A 20511-nucleotide genomic window follows, 5' to 3' on the forward strand; every position below is an offset into this window, starting at 1 on the left:
TTTTGTCTAGGCGAAGCAAAACAATACATTTTTAATATTTGCATAGAATGATAGTTACATCATGCTCTTGTTATGTCTATTGATTAAGTTGGTCGATATTTTGTGTCTATGTTTGGCAATTTGAACAGCATAGATAGTCATTTAACTATTCCATGTTGTTATGTATTGGTTTGGTTTTATAAAGCTGGCTAACAATAATACTAAATTTTGTAAAATCTTTCTTGTAAGAAAACACACATGCTTTTTGACTTCAGTAAAAAAAAATCAGCTGCTGCTGCTTATTCTCGTACATTAAAAAAAAAACAGCATATAGATTGCTACTCAAGCAAAAAAAAATTAAACAATTAATGTGAATAAGATAACTTGTTAATGAATTAAATTTCATGAAAGTCAGATCTACACTAGATCTTTAGAAATTGTGCTTGTAACTATTACATGTTGCTTTATGTATTTTGATCCTACAACATAGTTTTATACCATCTAGATCTTCTCGGAAATACTTTTTTTCTGTCGGTATATTCGACTACGCCCAGTCAGGTAAAAAAATGTCGGATTCCACAGCTTCCTCCAACGTATATAATATGACATTCGATGCCGCGAGGATGTTGTCAACTGTTCATTATAACAATTATTGTATACTCACTCGGAGCATCGGTTTGTCGGATCAACGGTCAAGATGTTTGTAAACTTACTTGTTATTAGGTCAAGTTAAATAACTTGTTTATTACTTGTAATTGAATTTCAACATTTAAGTAGTCATAGTGTTATGTATATACAAGATTAATTGTTTAAGATTTTGTTCTTTAAAGACGGGTGCATTGCTATTGGTTTCGGATAAGATCTAAGCATTGTGGTTGAGCAATTTAGTTAATAATGTTTACTTACAGCTGCTGTGTACATTTTATGTATATGAGGATTCAATGTTCTTTATTTCGTGTGGTTGCTTTACGGCCTAGTGTCGGAGTTTAAGCCACTCTGGCGTGGCTTAGTACACCCTTAGTAAATTTTCTTAGATTCGCTTATTTCCTTACGATGTTTTTAATCACCGTTTTAATAAAACTGAATATTACTTTGTACTAAAACGTTTAAAAATGTTATTGGGAGCGGTGTTTCGAACCTTCGACCTTTGTGTAGGTTTTCGAATTTGTGCTTTGATCCTAAAATTCTCGATGTAGTGCATTTCATTACCGCTTTGGGATCTGCACTTTTCTTAACTTAATTAAAATTATGCTTATACTGAATGTGATGTCAGTCAGTGGTTATTAATCTAACAAGATTGGCTATTCTTGTCATCTTAGGGCACATTAATGACAAGATCCCGAAGTGCTAATTGTATGTTACTTAATTAACGTTTTGGTCCTCGTAGCCAAAATCGACTAATAGTAATGGTATATTTATAAAGATATACCTATTAACCATTATATTACGTAGAAAAGTGATTTGCAAAATTGCGACCATAAGCTCTAAATAATACTCTATGACACTGTCTAAAATGTAGGTGTGATAAAATACATGTATGGCATGTCAAAATAAGAATACATCATATTAATTATAGTAACCAGCACATTAAAGGCTAAAAATTACTTTGCGCCATATTTTACATAGTATTATCTATAATATAATATTAGACGAAAATAGCCTGAAGCTACAAGCCACGTTTGGTAACACTATGAATATTAAAACAATGTTCGAGTAATGATAAGTTCGCGCCCGCCTACGAACAACATAGTGACCTAATACCCCCGCTAACTTCTTGTGACTTTCTTGGGAAATTACTAGTTATCTAGTAGCTAGTTATGCGTGCCTACTATAAGACAGTCAAGCAGAATTGCCAATGAGGTGTAAACAAGATGCCGCTACGCAGTGTCGCTCACTATCTCGCTCCCACAGCAACAACATGTGTTATAATGCTCATAGTATAGTAATGGCAGGTTTTTCATCCGATCACAGATTACCTAGAAAGGAAAAGTTACGTCAAAATATCAGATAAGAAATAGGTGTAGTATTTCTAGGATGATTAATTAGCATTCATTTATTATCGTTTGTTTTTGTTAAACAACAAAGTGACAAGCCGCTGTTACGTTGTAGATATTATAATATATTTTTGCAAACCCAGATACATGTAAAATGGTTTCCTAATTTTGGGTACAACTCAACCAATATCAGTGATTCCCTGTATAAGGAAGCTTCTGTACTGCAATCATGATAAAGGTAACTTAATTTACAAAATAGCTTAGCGTATCTTGATTAGATAACCCCTAGAAGAGAATATCACAAATTATCATTTATGTCAGCAATAAGCGACCTATACCAATATAATTATATGGTAAATATCCTTAAGTCCCTTCTTCCGTGTACTAACAGCTTATAAACATTAACAGTAACTTAATAATTATGCATTACAACTTGTTAACTTCAAGCGCAAAAAAACGTAGCGTGTACAACAAGCTTGAAGAGAATTTGGCACGCCGATGTAACCAGCTTAATGGTCTCGTGTTACTTACTGGCGACAATGTGCTAAAGACCTATGACTAATGTGAATAAAATGAGTGTGAAACTGACAGATGTCGCATGGGAAACTAGTTGTTTTGGTTCAGTTGGAAATATAGGCTTCTGGTAAACATGAATAAGTAAGTATTTAATAACAAGCGGTTTTGATATTTGCTCCTATAACTGTGTGTTGTGAATGTTTTCTATGACCTTTGACATTTTCTTTCATTCTTATCGCCTTGTGGCATTTACCATTTCGCTTTCGCTTGATTTATATCTAGAGAAGGGTTTCTAAGTCAGTTATCATAAATTAGTTAAAAATGAAAAATAAATGGTTTAAATAAAATATTTTTTCAGTGTCACAAAAACTAGAAATGTTGAAGATGCATTGTAGCGTCAAAAACAGTCCAAGCTTTCTCTGGAGTAAAAGCGCAACATTAATAGATTATTAACCAATTAAAATGCATTCGACTACTTTATTGTATTAATAGTTTCTGACACATTGGCGGTGATTTAATTTTGATCAATAATTGTGGCATTAAAATGGTAAAGTTGTCAGCGGGGTCAAAGCGCAGAGACCGTTGCGGCGCGGCGGTGCCTCTGTCGGGCCGCGATGTATGGACTTTCTTTTCCGTAACCTTAAACCGGGCCCACAAACATAGGAGCGGCGAGAGCGGATCTTTACGCGATACAACATTTGTTTGAAAGTTCTAGCCATCTAGCGGTTCGAAAGGATTACATTTTACTAAGATGAACTCGGAAATGATTCCGGTATCACCTGGTCCTGTTTACCTCTCTCAGACTCGCCGACAACCGGTCCGAAGTGTGGTGACATAATTTATAGGAATGGCGAAATCTGCCTTTTTATTTTTTTTACAAAACGAAGTTAATAATAGGCATCCATTAATTTTTGTAAGGAAATGTTAGTTGCATAAGTTTGAGGCGTGTTTAATTAAGAAAATTATCAAATAATTTTAGCTGTCACGATAAATAACTGCCTATTGTATCTTGTCAGTCTTCTTCTTTGTACTTTTAATATAATATGGATAAAGCAGTACAGGCGACTAATAGAATTCTATACTTATAAAAGTGATAAATTATCTCTTACAGTAGAGACTAAAGGCACCCCTTGATTAAACTATAAGCTAGATACTTTAAAGGTTGAATCGAGTTGAACATTATTGAACAAGCTCATCGACCCAATACCGGCTAATTTCTTCCTGATCTTTAATACCAAGAGGTCGCTATTATTTACACTAAATTAGCCATTATCTTAAATCTTCTATCTAACACGGCCATTAAGTCTTTATTTTTCGAATTAATGGATAACATAACTTGATACTAGGGACGATTTATATGCACTAAGTACAAAGAATAAACGGATATCATTATTTACTTTAATTGACATACGTTAATGTAGGTGAGACCTTTTTTATGCCGACGGTTTAATACAGCTTATATCTTCCTCGATAAAGGGACAATCGTTTCGCACTTGCGGCTTTTTATCCAACTAAACACACTTTAGCTTAATTATTAAAAGTATATATTTCACTATTATTTATAAACAAATAACAATATCTCAATTAAAAATTCACATCAAGTTCATTCTACTCATCCTCACCACTTGACACGATCTTGACTAATGATGACGTCCAAAAATAATGTTAATACAGAACCAAGCAATTAAACTGAAGTAGAGGCATAGATCAATCAAAAACTGTTGCGTGACCTTTCATAATGATCTGTGAATGAATGTCCGTCCACATAACACCATTTAACGGGCTAGTTACAAGATACTCACTTACTTATCTTTCTCTGTAGTCAATGCAACAATGGGTATCCAAACGAAACATGCTTTTGATTTAAAAAAAAGCTGTTAATAGGCTTTAGTGTTATTGTGATATTTCTTTGTGTTTTAAGTATGTTTTGTAAGTGATAATAGGAAAGAGTCGAAGTAAACTTCAAAAGTAATACCTATGTCAATCTGAGGGGTTTTCTATTTCAATGCATCTTGAAACGCAAGACATAGTAAGGCAGAGTAGTTCACTGTCTGCTGACGAACTATGTATACGAAAACGCAATAGAATTCATAAATATTCCAGGGCCGTTTTGGTGTAAAACTGAGCATAATGAAGCACTTAAAAAAACAAAAAACCTTACATTTTTGCCAGTATTTTCTCTACTCAAATATGCCCATTGTAAAATGTTATGCCATAGGTACTATGGTCATGAGATGCTTGTAACCAGTAAGCCACGATGAAGAAACTTATATTAATATTTTAACTAGTGTTACGTTATATGATGGTGATTCATTAAGAGTTTTTTACTCGTTAACAAAGCTAATAAAGTATATTTGTCTTGAGTAGAAACTTAGAGAGAGTTGATTTGACGATAATATTTCGTCACTTTCATTAGTGCGGTACCAATCAACGATTGACAAATTTCAGATAGAAATATTTGGTTACTCACGAACCTAACAATAGGGACGTCATAAATGATTTATGTGATGTCCAAAAATAAACGAACCTTTGCTGATTTGTAGCGTTGAGAACGTTGAGACCTTTACCTGCATGAAAAATCCGGGTGATTTTTTATGTTGAGTTGAATTTACGTTACGGCAAAATCCCGGTAGGAGATTGAGATGGGTAGTTCTCATATAAAAGCATTGGAGGAACATAATTAACCCAAATAGCAAGAGCCAGAGGAGATATGTTTACTGCTGCTTTGGTAATTTAACCTTTATGATAGCGAAGGAAGCAAAAGCCTCTTCAGATACTACAATTATAAATTGGAATGCATTTACAGTATCAACATTAAAAAGTTCCTGCGGGGTCAATCTCCTGGTATAAAATTGCCAGTAATCTTCATGTAGCTCGACCGCTTACAGAGCCCAACGACCGTGACCATAATAAGGAGGTTTGCAACATTTGCACCCAGTTACAAATTCTTTGAGTTTTGACATTCAAAAATTGACATTTATTTCACAAACGAGTTAATTACACAACAATGAAAAATAGGTAACCCCTTAAATTAATTAAATGTCACTGAACTTAAAAAATGGAGAAATGCCTACTTATAATATAAACAATATAATGCCTCTATATTTTAAGGGCATGTCGTTTGGATCGAGATTTTTTGTAAATGCCAATTTGAACTGTCTTTTATTTTGCACATCTTAGACCATGCTAAACAACACGTAGGTAGTTTCTTTTAAATATGACGATTTTGCAAGATAAATAAATTAAAACATGATACCGAGCATACATTTCAACTTTCCATGAGTACACGGTACAAAAAATACCGAAGGAACGAGTCATCTCCTCGATAATATTTATATTATGCAAAGCACTTGCTGCTTCAATATATTCGGTTGTATAGTTGTGTACAGTAAGAGTGCGCCAACAATGGAGATGGAAATCAATATTTTTATGAATGAAATCATCCTTCAAAAGAGTGTCAACCTTTGTCTGTCGGTCATTTGTACATATTATGACATGTTTTCAGTTATATTGTAATTTCGTCATAGTACGAGGCTTTCTCCGGATCATTTACATATATGTGTACATTGCTTGTTTACTTAACTGATTTCTCCGTAACGAGCGAGCCCACGCCAGACGCTCTGTCTAGAGATTACAGGACAGTTGTTGACACATCAAGTTCTAAAGTCAATCGATCGTGTTAATAATAATAGACTATTGCCTATCGCCATAGCATATCCTATTAAAGCAAAGTAACGAAATGTGCAGCCTACTTCACCGGATTATAAAAATCGTCCCTATTGCAGGGCAAAAGACTCCCCTTTTTCCTCTGATCGTTATAACAGTCCTGGCTTACATCAGTCCATTCTTTGGATTGAAATCCATTTATTCAGCTATACCCCGATACATTGACATTTCTTTTCGCTAAGACACGCATGTCAGAGTTGTTTCCATATATTCTGAATAAATTATCCTTAGATATTACCATAGTCTGTCTATATGTCACGGAACCTTGCCATGTGGCCACACTCTATTGCTTCATTTAATTAACAGATGTTCAATATGACGATTGACGATGGCCTTAACGAAATTTATGAGCTTTTGTTAAGCTCTATACATTTAGCACGGTCTGTGACTGTTGCCAATCTCAGCGTTAGTAAGCAAATCTATATTGTAGCGTTGACAAACTTGTACTATTGATCCTGAATTTATTCTTTAAATACGACGATATTGTTTGCTGTACCTACCTGATTATTATGAGAAACTAGCTGTTACCCGCGACTTCAGAAATAATATATTTTCTCGTAATAAATCGTAGCCTATGTGTTAATCCAGTGTGTCCGCTTACTCTATACCAAATTTCATTAAAATCGGTTGATCAGTTTTGACGTGAAGAAGTAACAAACATACACACTCACAAACTTTCGATTTTTTAATATTAGTGGGATTATATGTTCAACGCACCCCTGTATCTATTAAAAACACGTAGGTAATCTTAAAAGAAAATAGTAGTCAAAGGGCTCGGGAAGCCATTCACGATACATTTTCGGTATGTATTGTATAACATTTGGATCAACAATCCACCATCTCGTCACTACACTCAAGTCATGTTACTTAACCTCTTAACTGCCACTTATCATAACAATTCACTGCTATGTAATTTTACCTACTTGTTCAAATTATGCGTGAATACACCGAAGACGTGTTATTAACAATAAACTATGTAGTAATTTACCTACATACCTAGTAGATTGAATACGAAACGTCTGAGAATTAGATTAATTCGGTTACCGAATGCACCCTTTGAACTGGCTACCGAGTTGTAACATCGGGAAATTTCACCATGTTTTAACGACTTAAAGTAACAGAGTCGCCGTTGTTTAAAAGAGATGACGCTTAACGCCATGTAATGCGCTGTCCTGCTTCCACAACAACAACAGTTTTGTTTCAAAGAAAGTGGTGGTAAGTTCCCTTATGTTCAGAGTCGGAAGTCGGTACTAAAAGATATATATTCTGCTTTCTTGTTTTTCCCGTATCAGAGATGGTCTTTTGGTTTCCTTATGTGGGTTAATAGCTCCTTTTGTTAGGTTTTATAACGTCAAGAAGAACTGGATTGGTAAAACATTTTTAATGATCCGTGCAGTCATAGAGTTGCTTTTACGATTTAGTTTCGAGAAGTGTTGCTGACGCCGATCTAAACCTAATGGGCAATTAGCAAACTGGTTTTCAAAATTCATTTGGTTTTGTAAGTCAACGGACGTAAAGTGCATAATAGTTGTATGTTATGACATATGCAAAAAGTTATGGATTTTTCTAGTTCATTTCATGTTTGGATAATATCCAAAATATTTTTGTTTCTTAAACAATACAAAATAATTCCTCCAAACATTTTTAATAGGTACTTTGGCCCTTAATCATGAAATAATAAATTTCCAACGAGATTACCCAAGTAATAAAGAACAAAAATTATCTAAACATTATAAATTTACCTTATGTAAAGCCGCTCGTAAACTTTATTATATTAATAAAATTACCAAAACATATACTGATAGTAATAAACAATAAATTAACAGTTTAATAGGTAACGTTCCCCAATAAATATCGCTTAGAATACCTTTTTTATAAATATGTCAGTTTTGAGTTCATTGAGAAAATATGAATTTTGCTTGTGTGAAACTAACATCTAAACTTCAGATGAACATTAACATGTTAGTTTATAAAACAGCAATAAAACGCTGTTGTAAACGAACTCTCGGTATACAATTTTATTCGAAGTTATGATACGGGAAATTTCTGCAACGCTTGCACTAAAATGTTAAAAATGTATTAATGTTAATGTTAGAAAAATTGCATGGAAAGAAATCATTCACAGCTTTTAAGATTTTTTGCTATAAATTAAAAGATCTATGCACCTCTGTACTTACCTACGTTGAACAGGTTAGAACACTTAGGTATGAAAAATAATTGGTTATGAGTTTTGTCCCGGGCTTTCGTGTCCAATTCCGTAATTTTAAAATTACTAATATATACTATTTACTAATATAGACTATATTTATTAAAAACGTATTTTTTTTTCGTATTTTTCTTAAAAGCCATAAATTATTCTTATTCTTATTCTAGATGTAACCGTTATAGAACGTTTTGTGAGAAATAAATTCATTTTTTTGTACTTGTATCACATGCACTAGCCCTTATCCATTCATAAACGTTCTTGGTTTATCGACATTTAAATCATCGCAAAATTAAAGTAGAATGGCGTGAACACAGGGTTTATACCCAGAGCTAAAGACGAAGACGATTACACACGATAATTTACTATGAGAACTAAGCCGTAACACTAATGTTTACAATAAATCAACATAGGAAATGACTCGCATTCATATGTTAAATCGGTGATAGTTTCATTAAAATGCTTCGTGGTCAGTATCTAGGGCTATTAATTTGTTTAATAGTAATTTACATAGCGATAATGATCAGTAAATCTTACTTTATCGGTGGGTAGTTGGCGACAAATCTAGTGATCGTGAATTAGGATAGTTATTGGTTTTACTTTAGATGTTTCTCATGAGATAAGAATGTTTTGAGGAAAAGTTCTGGCTGTTTATCATACAAGATTTTTTAAAGAAGTATGTATTAAAAACGTAATAATTATAAGAATTTTAGCTCTGGCAAGTGACATTTTAACAATCGATAAGTCACGTCACTGACTTATCATCTCCATACTTCTATTATTCTATTGACCTTAACGATTTTATGAATCTCACTTGGTTAGAGGGATTGAGCTTAATTAAAGCCCGCATTAATAACCTTTAGTTTGTAGATATTTTGGAATCAAAGCTTACCGAATTTATCGTAGAAGCTAATAATAGGGTAACAGAATTTGTGCATTTAAATATTTATAAACAGGGCTTGAAAAACAAAACAATTCCTCAATTTCTAATACTTTTATTTGTTCTAAACTGTCATCCATCCTTTCACAGTGCTTTCAAGGTTCATTCAGAAATGAAAAGGCGGTATTTGTGTAATAGTAGTTTCCTAAGGACTACTTTAATTAAAATATGCGGTTTCAATATTTATTTTCTTAGTGCTATTAGTTTACACAAGTTTTAAAGTCATGTTGCCTTACTTGTTATGTTGTTTTAAGAAACATATTATTATTTGAATTAATCTCTGATTGGAAAGGCAAATAAGGTCTTTCACAAATGGTAGCTTTAAACATTTTTATCTTACTATTTTACTTTTTACAAGAAATGAAAAGACATTCTTAAACCGTATAGTGCTGACTACATACTTATCTTCTCTATAGCTTGCATATTATAATACTGAAAAAAATAGTTGTAGGTAGATAAGTCCAAAGGGGTAATACCAGAAAAGTCATAAAGTGCTTTGCATGTATGAACAAGGCGTAAATTCAATCAAGGAATTTCATATGCTAACTTTCCCAAGTGTCTATATTAACATGTTAATACTGTTTAACTTACTACATACAGTTATGTTCTATTTTTTTATTAAAATGGTTGGCACTAATATTTGAATATCCCATGCTGGTTTATTATTAGGTTGGTTTATTACATCAGTTCCAACTATGTTTTTATTTTAGCAAAAAACTACTATTTGTTTTAAAATTGTGACTGAGAACTCTTGTCTTTGTGAAAGCGAGACGACGCTATTGTCATCACTGTTTCACTATGATGGCATTTGGCTTCAAGAGCTCATAAAACAGTAACAAAGATCGGGTTCAAACTATACAGTTTTGATTTCAAATGCGAGTTTCATACTAAGTAGGCATGAAACATTCACATACGTAAAGGTCTAGATCATTGAACCGATCTCTGTATAGTCAGCTCTTCGACCCAGGCCTTGACTGCTTCACTATTTAACATCCAGCTCAGATTTGACGCATTTTATTGATAGGATTCATGATTCAATTTTCAACACATTTCTACTGAGCATTGGTCACGGGGGCTACGTAGAGCAGCTGGGCGAGGTTGTTCCTAGCGTATTTGCCTCGCAGTGGGGCACCGTGCCCCTGTCTGCCCCACAGCGACTCCCACGTCTCGTGGTGACGTCTCACGCTCTCGGCTGAGTTCAGTCGCTTCTCCTGCAACGAGTAATATAACATGTTCACCATATTCTTACAAAAGTAAATGTTATCATTAAAGACATTTTTTGTTTTCATAATTTCTTGAGTAATTGATTGTCTCTGTTATTTGTGGGTCAAGATTTTGTTTACATCTCTCATATTATGTCGTATTAATGAGCAACTGGATATAAGAGAACCTTTACTCTGCTGTATTTAATTTAATGCTACTCTATGGAATTAATATCTAACCTCTTTTTGAATGCACTTCACATGCATTTGGTGTTTTAATTCCCTTAAGTGGTCCTGGTTAACCATTTCCCTCCATCTGAAAATGATGAACAATGCTTTTATGTAACATTGTATACGTAAGTTCATGACCGAAATTAGTCAAGTCACCAGTGACAGCAACAATTACAAGTCCTTTGTGATAGTATCAACATCAGTCAGAGATTAAGTACGCCACAACAACAAACTCCGTAATCAATATTAAAGATTAGTATCGCTAAAGGCCCATTGTGAGAAGGTCACGGTTTAAATACGAGAAATATTTTACCATTTATCTGAATGCAGCGGCTATTGATATTCATCGCGGAGTGTCAACAAACATTATCGACAACTCGGCGTCTTGATGCACGCATCGACGAGCTAATGAAAGCCGTTAATCTCGGTGTGTCGTATGGACCCCGACCGATAGAAAGCCATGATGCAACCTTACCTTACCGGATTGGTGACCAAACATTGCCCACCGTTAGATATGTAACTCGAATCATCGCGACGTAAAAGTATTCGTAAATATTTATTAGGTAAACTTTAAATAGGTGTTTGTGTTTACACCGCCACTTCGTATACAACATTATTTCTTATTTGAAGTCAATTTGCACTTGAAGGTTCCTTTAATATCATGACTATGACATTCCATTATTCCGGCAATACTAGGTAACCATTTGAAATAAAAGCAATTGAGTCCCAAACGAATTGGATGGATTTCGATCTATAGCAAGTAAACGATAAAACCGTGAATACTGCTCTTTACAACCACAAAGCAAGACCAGGGAAAGGCTGTTAAGTTTCTGTCTGATACAATACATCCAGCAAAACAAACTAAGCAATTTATTAAATTTATCATACAGTCAGCGAAAATTCGAAACGCAATTCATAATTCAATCTTACAATATGATTTAACGAAAAAACGTTGCGACATCCGCTGACATTTTATTCGCGAATAAATTTACGATTCGGTTGAGACGTGTCACGCAACGTTTTGCGCCTCAGGCTTATTACCTTACGGTTTAAAGAAAATCTATAAACGCAACATGTATAGATGCCAAGATAACCGAAACCAATCGATTGAAATTTGTCGTTTTCTTTAACCTTGTATTTTATCCAGAATTATGTAGAAATATACGGTGACTCGCAGTACCTACCTATGCGTGTTATTAAGGAACTAAATTGCAAAGAGAGAGAAGAGAAATGTTAGATGGATAATTATGGACGATGTTTATGACATTTGTGATCCATCATAAGTTGTAGTAGTAGGTTTAAAGTTATGAATACATACTGGCACGATTGATCAGGAGGTCTAGTGACGTCACTGGAAGGCAGAGTGCGAGCGCCAACACGACGCCTTCTCGCTAGAAGTGGTACGAGTTCGACCCCACCTGTCACGTGCAATATAGCCGTTTCAGGCGTCGGCTTCTTTTCAGCTTCATGCAAAGCCTCTTCTCTATCAAAACTATCATCAAGTATCAGTTTCGTAACTTTATCTCCGTTAGATAATCGTTTAACAAATCTAGTCTTTTTAGGGCTGCGTCTTACTTCTCCATTGTAGAAACTACCTTCTTTTTTAATTTTAACTTCTATGCTGTATCGTCTTCGTTCTGGAGACCTCCTCTGTGGACTACTAACGTAATTGATATCTGGTAGCTTTTCTACTCTTGTTGGTTTAATGTTTTCTTTGTTTTGCGGTATTTCTCTAGCATCATCCTCTCCCTGTACTTTAGGTAAAGTAAGCGAAGACCCTCTCTCTCGTCGGTCATCCCCATGTAGTTTTGTGAAAATTTCATTGTCTGTCCAACCCTGGAAACAACCCAACAAAATCCCTTTGTAAAAACTTGGTACGTAATTGTATGCTGGATCTATAGTGTAAAATTGATACAGACCATAGACTTTGAGAAATTTAGTCCAATGTTACGGGGATTCCTCCATATTGTACCACCAGGCCCTGGCTTACCCCACGGGCCTTCCATTGCGTTCTGTAAAAAGCAATAATATCTTTAATCTTTAGCATCACGAATTGTATAAATGCATTGATTTTACCATTTTCCGTTCGTACTCCAAATTTTGTCTCTTTTCTTCTCTTATGGCTTTCTTCTTGTTTGTTACCATGTCATCTGCAAATGTTATTTTTATAAGTGAATAAGTCGTCTTTATTAACATAATCAAGCAAAGAGAATAGGATAGAACCTATAAGGTCGTGTAAACCACAAGGGATACAATTAAAAAATAATGAAAGAACACATCTAATCTTTTAAGAAATTGAAGTCTACGAATATACTGCAAAGAAAGATAATAAATCAGTGTGCTTCAAATTGCATAAAATGTTATTCATAAATTTAGTCAAAAACATAAATTATGATAATAAAGTCTCTGATCAACGCAGCGAAGCACTAAAAACGAGACATAGACCAGTCTAGATCCATAAAATTTCGGAGAAAGTTCTTTGGCAAAATTCTATCATTTCTAGAAAGATATTGGGATGGTACTAATATTCTTCTTATCGTATGGTTGATAAACAGATGTCAAGACCATAAGGCCTGTGCCATTGTCTTATAGTTTGTTTAGGTATGCCGGTTTCCTTTACCGTATTAGTAGTAATTTTAAGGTTCTTGATCTTTTTACCTAATATTTTCTTGTATGTCTGTTTTTCATGCGGCATTTGTTTGTATCGTATGTCGTTATCGACGCTCTTTCGCAGCGGCTCAGAGTAGCATATTTGCGGATCTTCACGCAACTTAACCGGGGTTTGACGCCGGCGGCGATGCGGCGAAGAGTTCCAACGACGACACGCTTCGAATATCGATACACCCTGGACAATAGTAAAAAGCTAGATAAAAGATCATGTAGAAAGTTAAAAATCCTAAAAACGACTAAGCATCATGTGCACAGTATTCTATCCATTGTGTTAAGTGCCGTATATCGTTCAAATACGTGGATTCAGATAACTGTCAAAAATCGCATGGTTATAATATGTATGCATATGCTATGCAGATTTTGACCTACGGATTTAATAACATGAACAAAAGGTCCATAACAATTAGAGTTGATCACGCTGTCATGACAAAGGTAATCGATTAAATTTCCATATAGAAAACCGATGGAACTCATGGGCGCACTAAATTTACATTCTTGGTCCCATAACATTTAGGTACCAGCCGGGGAGTTTTGCAATAAAATTGTATCATGTAATTATGGCAATTACATTAAAAGGAACACGGACGAGTTTTTAAGTGAGGAAACTTCTGATGACGAGACAGCAAAATACCTTAATGTGTGTCAACAAATTTCATATCCTTGATTCGGCAGATGCGGTCATTCGCACATTTTTTATCCATCTTTGTGTTGTAAGCGTGCCGCTTTAAATCCACTCATGTAATGAATGACCCTTTACCTTATACAGATTTATTGCCGTCGGTCAATCGCCATATGCAACTATTTTTATATACCATTAATTAGGTAAGTAACCAGATAACAGGAACTATTACCGAGATTAAGTAACGATGTATGGTGTAGTAAATATAAATGATAGTAGAGTCGTAGCTGTATATTTTGGTGATGTGTAATCCAATGGAGGTGTCAATATAACCAGACCCGTGGTTATATTGCCAGTGAGTTTATCAAACGCGCTTCCATTTGATCATTAATAGCCATATTTGTTACTTTGTGGTAAACAAATTGCTTACACGGTCCATCATTACTTAAAAACGCGATTTGAATGTTGCGGTGAAGTTTTTTCATGTATGTGCTGTTTGAACTTTCTCTCTTTTGAGTTCTTAATATTGTAAAGGTATTAAAAGGTTATTCATTATTTAGCTATGGTTCTCCAAGATTTATACCTAGAACCAAATGGAAATTTGAACCTTGTGCAATAAATCTGTATAAGCAAAAACCCTGTATATATTATTTCTACAAACGCAGTGTTTTCAAATACTTCACGTATTTGAAATTGAAAATTTGATATTAAACTTTAATAATATTTGCAATAAAGTTTACAAATCAATCAAGAGTATTGTTAGTGATGTAACAAGTATACAACAGTATACGACTCGATACTTGAGTTATAATTCAAAAAAGATAATTAAAAATGCGACGGGAAACAGATAATGATTAATGAGAAACAATATAAATTATACCTTTACACTTTAGCGTGAGATATGCGATTTGATTCGGGTTTAGTAATATTTAAATACAGATCTCACAATAGTTAAAAGATAAATAATAATTATTACAAAGATAGGCTTGTTTATTAAGCCACATATCTTATTATCATTGTATACCGTTATGTCAGTGATGGTCAAAGTTTCCGGTTAGCGGCTTGTTTAGATAAAACCTGATACTCGTTGTTTTCAGGAGTGAATTGAATAGAATTTTCATTCGAAAACATCTCATACTTTTGATAGGAATTTGCGGAGCTTTAAAAACATGGAATAAGTTTATAATGTTGTACAGTATTCTTTCTCAAATATGCAATATCTTGGGCGCTTCCTTGGACAAGAGATTACGTTAGAACATTTTTTGTACCTTTAAAACAACGACTATTTTCGAATTGTTTCTTCTTTTAATAACATGCATATTGCATTGCAGTAAACAAATAAGTAATAGAAACTACTATAATGTACAGTTATGCACATCACTGTTGACCCTTTGACGCCCACCTACGGGTCTCACGCATAACTTAACACTTCTTTTAATTTAAAAACAAATGAAGAACACACGCGTCTACCGAGAGCCTTCCATGACCAGTTAAAGCATTTTACTGCTGCTGCGAAAAAGAGACACTGCTCTACAACGTGTAGTACTCTGTCACGCTTCCACAACTGTAATTACTGCAATTATAATATTACTTTTAGTTAGGCTTTTAGGTAGGTGTTAGGCTCGTTGTTGAGAAACACTCAGACCATGATAGAAATTCACCGCTGCAGGCGTCACCATGTCAATGTGTTAAACAATTCCCCATAGCACCTATCTCATATCTACTCTATACTTAAGAATTAAGTACCTTATATTTAGCGATATTGAAACTAATGAGGCTACGTCAGATTAAAGGTGTAGCCACGCCTGCGATATCTTGTAGATTTTAAAATCAGTATGTTTGTTGAATGACTTATTTGGTTCAGTTTCATGTTGAGATTGATGTCTATCAAGATTTGAAATGACATGCACCTATTTTGCAAAGTTTAGCAACAAAGAGTCAAGATAAATGCTTCAACTATATTATAACGTAAAGTACCACAATTTAATTTCGCTCTGGAAAAATCATGCCCGTGTAAACATGGCAGTGATTTTCTCGTACCATGTGGTAACAGGCAAAACTATCATTCCTTATTGAGTTGCTATTGCAGTAATAAGGATGGATAAAAGAATACCTTATGTTTTCAATCTTTACGTGAATAAGATAAAATATAAAACTTTTGCAGGTAGATTCATGCGTGCGTTAAGAACTACAAAAGACGTGTTGAATATAGGAATGGAAATTGTTTAAAAACTTGCACGTTGAATGTTTATGCCTATTACATGGTTAGCGTAGTCTATGTTTAGACTAGTAGTAGCAGTCTCGATTTTTACCACATTTGTATGATTCCAAATAGTCGTCGGGATCTCCACGTACAGCATGTTTCGCAGTGCATTATGGTCTTCTATTCGTTACAAAAACACAAGGGTTCTCATGTGGTTATCCCGAAAGGCAGATAATCAGCTAGGTACTATATTTTACTTAATTTTATTAAGAAAGTTTAAATGTGTTTACCCTGAGTTCGTCTTCGGGAAAGATCCCCTTGTCTCTGAGGTTTGTGAAGCGAATACCTCGCTCGTTGGGCGCGCCGCCGCCTGCGCGACCCCACGGCTCGTACGACGCCAGCTCTTCACGTGCCTGGTGGTGAAATATGTGTAATAAATAGGTTTTAATAAAAAATTTTTTCTTATTTCACTTTAATGAACTGAACTACATGTTCACCTGGTTTTGAATCTTGATTTTCCTACTTGTAGAGATGTTGTTTCCTTCACCAATGTTAAGTATTACTAAAGTGGTTCTATATTCTTGTGTAATAAAGCTGATTTTGTGTGTATATAAAACAGCATAATAGGACACAAATAGATTCATGGTGTAATATACCTAAATATCCTAAATGCATAAATATCTCCAAATCCCTCTGTGATTATTTATTCATTAAGACGATTATAGAGTTTTATCTTACGTCGGGACCGACCTTGATCTGACCCAAGCTATTGATTACCCAAAGATTATTCATATTTTCATAATGTTCTAATCGTTATTATTTGAAATGCAAATATTAATTATTAATAATAGCACAGTACGGTGGCTTGTGCCGCGCCTGCGGTTGCATCAGTGCCGTGGGAGGAAGCTCATAAATCACGAGTGTCATCATTGTTAGCGTTATCTTCTTACTTGGAAAATATTCTTATGAAATATTACCAAAAACTCTTCGGCAACAAATGTAAACTTTGGATGTATGTTTAATATTTAAGGAAGATATGTGACTAAAGTTTTGTTGTTTATGTAATTGATCTTATCAATAAACCTCGTTTGAAAGTTGCATGTCAAGGATTGTGAATCCCCTGCGAGGCGCTTTTTTATTTCACAAATTAGTTGCAATGATTCAGGATAATGCTGTGTATATTTATTAGGCATTTATAAGGGTTCATAGTAGGTACCTTTAGTTGTTGTTCGATGTACTCCTTCACTCGCTTCTCGCGTTGCTCTCTGGCGATCCTCTCGCCGTCCGCCCTCGTCTGCTCCGCCCGCCGCCGCTCCCGTGCTCGACGCCGCAACGACCCCGATGTCGGAGCGCACAATCTCCTAGAGTTAAACAAATGATAAGTACAACTTGATGAGGATGCAAATAATGAAATTAAAAAAAATGGCATGGTGATAGGGATGATACTATCTGTAGGTGAACCCTGTGAATACAAGTAAAAATACATATATTACATAATTTCTTATTGCATCTCATTGTAGAGACCGTATCAGAATAACGGACAAAGACAAACACTATATTCAAAATTAAATTTCGAGTCAAATACACTCAAACTTCAGATTGTAACGAAGCTTGTGTTAACAAATGCTTGCATACAAAGGGTCAAGCACATGCTTAACAAATATGTATGTAAGCTAACCTCTGACCACGTGACATAGCAGAAATATACAATAGCTACAATGACGATTATTACAATAATGCTCTCCTTGATATGTCTGATGGGTAACCTTGTCTGCTGCTGTTGTTTTATTGAAATGACTTGCGGTTTTAAATATTAAACCGTCTTTAGCCTTTACATGTATTTCTAGATAGTTTGCATAGCAATATCATGTGTGTTGCGATGCAAACTATGTATACCCCATCCTCTTCCTATAAAACGTGATGAGGTAACAAGCATGATAAATTAAGGAATTCAGGATTACTGGGCCCCAATTCTAAATAACATAGGAGACGGCTGCAGTCATTCAGTCATCTTCATCTTACCCGTCTAGCCTTTTCTATAAATTACACTCAATTACACAATTTAGAGATAAAGACATGCATATAAAAACCACTATGAAGTATAAATAATTTACCATTTTCCTGGAGCAAGAGACCACAAATCCATTATAATTATTTAACCATCACTTATTAAGAAGTTCAATTTGAAACCCTTGCGTAGTTACGATACTAAACGTAATGAAATCAATTATTCTATGATACTATAAGTTAACTGGATATAAGTACGTCTATCGACCTTCAAGTTTAGTTATTTATGAAAGCCTAAGGCTCGATTACACCCACTGAAATATTGATGGTTCATAGCCGTAAGAACAATGGTACTATCAAAACTACTGCACGAAATATCGATTGTACTATATCGGTAAACTATGAAGTTTAAAAAATAATTTGTGTATTCAATACACTTTGTATGTAGTTAAAACATAATTTGATTCTTTAAATCCATTAGGTTTTATTGTTTGGTTCCACCAAATGAGGTTAAGTCATGAAAATCTTGTTTGCATTCATTTTTTATTGCACCCTATTTGATTTATAATATTTTCTTCGAATACAAAAATCATAGAATAAAACAGTTATTATTAACTAAGCATTGTGCGGTATCTAATACCAGAGAAGGCAGGGTAGAGCCTGAGCCGCGGTTATCAAAAAATTTAAAGTCTGCGCTAAACTATGACTTATCTACCTACCATAAATATAAATAAAAAATATAACGAAAAGCTTACTTAAATTTCTAGTTAGATGTATATTTCATTTTTTTCACAAACAAGATAATTTCAGTTAAACAATAAAACAACAGTAAAACAATCGAATCAATTCAATAAAAATTGTCTAATTCACTCTCTCCATACTAAATTCCAAGAAATTATACATTACATCACATGTTTGTATTAAAACAGGTTATAGGAAACCGCGACTTTTGTCCACATATCATAAAAAGATATCTTACCTACGCAACGGCCGTGAGGGTAAAGTAAACATTTCGCCGATAGTTTCACTTTATCCAACAGAGATATTAGGCCTTCACGTAACTTAGTATGAAACAAATTCTTATGAGGAAAAACGCTGGGAGAATGGTACAAAATGAGAAGGAGATCATTGTTGATGTGGATGACGCAAACAGGCTACCGCCTACCACTGAAAGCGACCCGCGACTCGCAAACTTTCGGCTGAAACAACTGAAACGCGCGCTTTCGTGGCCCTTTACATTTAGCACTTCATTTTCATCGTTTCTTATATACCTTTTGGTAATATTTTATATGAGTTTTCATTTTATTTACTGCGTTTTGTTTAAACATTATATTGGTTATTGATGTTTATTGTAATAAGCCTGCAAAATTTGTTTGATCGTCTTTATTTTTACTTCCTTGTTTGTTTCGCATTGATTGTTTATTTATCTTTATTGGCTATTCGTGTAAGAATATGCTAAGTAAAGAAAGCAAAATTTAAAAAATAATTCACATCGTTGAAAAATTCTGTTTAATGTTAGTTATTAATAACAGATAGATTTTCGCACTGTAAAACGAGGTGAATAGAGTTTCAAGAGGTGAAATGACAGTGTTTTGTTCTGAAGTTTGCACGCGTTTGCTTCCATGAAAACTGTTTTGATACAATTTCTTTATTTAATGCTTAATTTTCATATAATTATTTTATTTTTGTCTCCTTCCTCGTCCAAAACTGTGATTCTATCGACCCCGAAAAAGCCTCTATTCAACCCATTTTACGGAAGTTAATTAAGGGTGAAAAAGGCTGATCATTAATTGTCACAAGTGCTACCTACCCACTTAAATCACTAATGCACACTATGTTTTATCTCAAAGACACAAAAGGAACTAAAATTGAAACTAACTACAATTACACGGTCAGGACTACTACGAAACAGAAAAGGTACTGACCTACAAATGTTAAGCCCTCCGCAAATTCGCGCAAAAATAACTTGCAAACTCACACACTGAAACTTACACACACGAAGGTGAATTCAGATACTGTGCGCATGTGACTCGCACACTAGGACGGCCTGTACGACATAAAAATGAATTATTGTTTAGGAATTTTCGGTAACCTTGTAGAATTAAGCCTATTTTATGGAAATACAAGTGAAATTATAGTTGGACAGTTTATTGATTTGGGCTAGACACAGAGATATATCTGCCAGAAGTTGACTCAAATGGTTGTGCCTAATCATATTGAA

The 20511-nt window shown here is 34.4% G+C and overlaps 1 protein-coding gene across 1 annotated transcript; it reads right to left on the minus strand.

Moving 5' to 3' along the window:
* Positions 1-10080: 10080 nt before the first annotated feature.
* Positions 10081-18377, minus strand: LOC113500789. Its single transcript, XM_026881688.1, has 8 exons — positions 17500-18377; positions 16574-16696; positions 13450-13636; positions 12868-12941; positions 12711-12803; positions 12110-12627; positions 10801-10876; positions 10081-10569 (listed from the first exon to the last, which is right to left on the minus strand). The coding sequence occupies exons 1-8, from the start codon at positions 17767-17769 to the stop codon at positions 10411-10413; spliced, it is 1500 nt and encodes a 499-aa protein (XP_026737489.1). The 5' UTR covers positions 17770-18377; the 3' UTR covers positions 10081-10410.
* Between the last annotated feature and the right edge of the window lie 2134 nt (positions 18378-20511).

The sequence above is a fragment of the Trichoplusia ni genome, chromosome 14 (genome assembly GCF_003590095.1).
Source record: "Trichoplusia ni isolate ovarian cell line Hi5 chromosome 14, tn1, whole genome shotgun sequence".
NCBI lineage: Eukaryota > Metazoa > Arthropoda > Insecta > Lepidoptera > Noctuidae > Trichoplusia > Trichoplusia ni.